At 66.4% G+C, this 688-nt stretch overlaps 1 protein-coding gene across 2 annotated transcripts in view; it reads right to left on the bottom strand.

The window, feature by feature from the left end:
• SRPK3 (SRSF protein kinase 3) overlaps positions 1 to 682 on the bottom strand; it is a 4,897-nt gene extending 4,215 nt beyond the window's left edge. The window contains exons 1-3 of one of the 2 annotated variants that reach the window (XM_008586857.1): positions 560 to 682; positions 268 to 376; positions 73 to 160 (exon numbers count right to left, since the gene is read on the bottom strand). In XM_008586857.1, coding sequence (XP_008585079.1) covers positions 73 to 160; positions 268 to 376; positions 560 to 623 — 261 coding nt within the window. In that variant the 5' untranslated portion in view covers positions 624 to 682. The remainder of the gene's footprint in view (positions 1 to 72; positions 161 to 267; positions 377 to 559) is intronic. The other variant, XM_008586856.1, reaches the window with a different exon arrangement.
• Between the last annotated feature and the right edge of the window lie 6 nt (positions 683 to 688).

Raw genomic sequence — 688 nt, 5'->3', positions numbered from 1 at the left:
GCAGGCCCTGCACCCACATCGCCAGGCCCCAGGACTGCAGTGAGCCGGGAGTGGGCAGGGGAGGCGCCTCACACATTTCAGGAGCTTGATCTCATCCACAGCTGTCTCTGTGTAGTGCCCCGCGCTCTTCACCACTTTCAGGGCCACGAAGCGCTTGCGCCTGCAATACCAAAACCCTTGCGGGCTGCTGGCCCTGGCCAAACCCACAGGGGCAGGATCCCAGCCAGCGCTGGGCCCTGGGATGGGGGGTGGGAAGGGGGCACTCACTGGATGTCCCAGCAGAGCCAGACGGTGGAGAAGTGGCCCCAGCCCAGCTTGCGCACCACGTGGTACCGCCCATTGAACAGGTCGCCGATCTTCACAGGGTAGTAGCCGCCTGCGGAAGGAAGCTGCTAGGTCACGATGGGGGCGTCTCCCCTGCTCCCCGTCCCCCAGGACAGCTCAGCCGTGCTGGCCATTTGGCCCACGTGGGCCCGGGCTCCAGGAACCCTCCTCTTCCTGGGCTGTCCCGAGCCTCTGTAGTAGCCCTCTGGCCGCATGCGCCAAGGCCAGGCCTCACCCTTGCAGTAGTCCTTGGGGTCTTCCTGTTCCTCGTCATCGGAGCCCAGGAGCCCCTGCAGCATCCGAGGCGCTGGCGTGGCCAGAGCTAGTTCAGAGCCCGAGGACTCGGGCCCGCAGGAGGCCTGTG

This window comes from Galeopterus variegatus, unplaced genomic scaffold (assembly GCF_000696425.1).
Source record: "Galeopterus variegatus unplaced genomic scaffold, G_variegatus-3.0.2 Scaffold4160, whole genome shotgun sequence".
In the NCBI taxonomy this organism is placed as follows: domain Eukaryota; kingdom Metazoa; phylum Chordata; class Mammalia; order Dermoptera; family Cynocephalidae; genus Galeopterus; species Galeopterus variegatus.
Note: the sequence above shows the minus strand (reverse complement) of the source record. Positions and strands in the feature narration are given on the sequence as shown.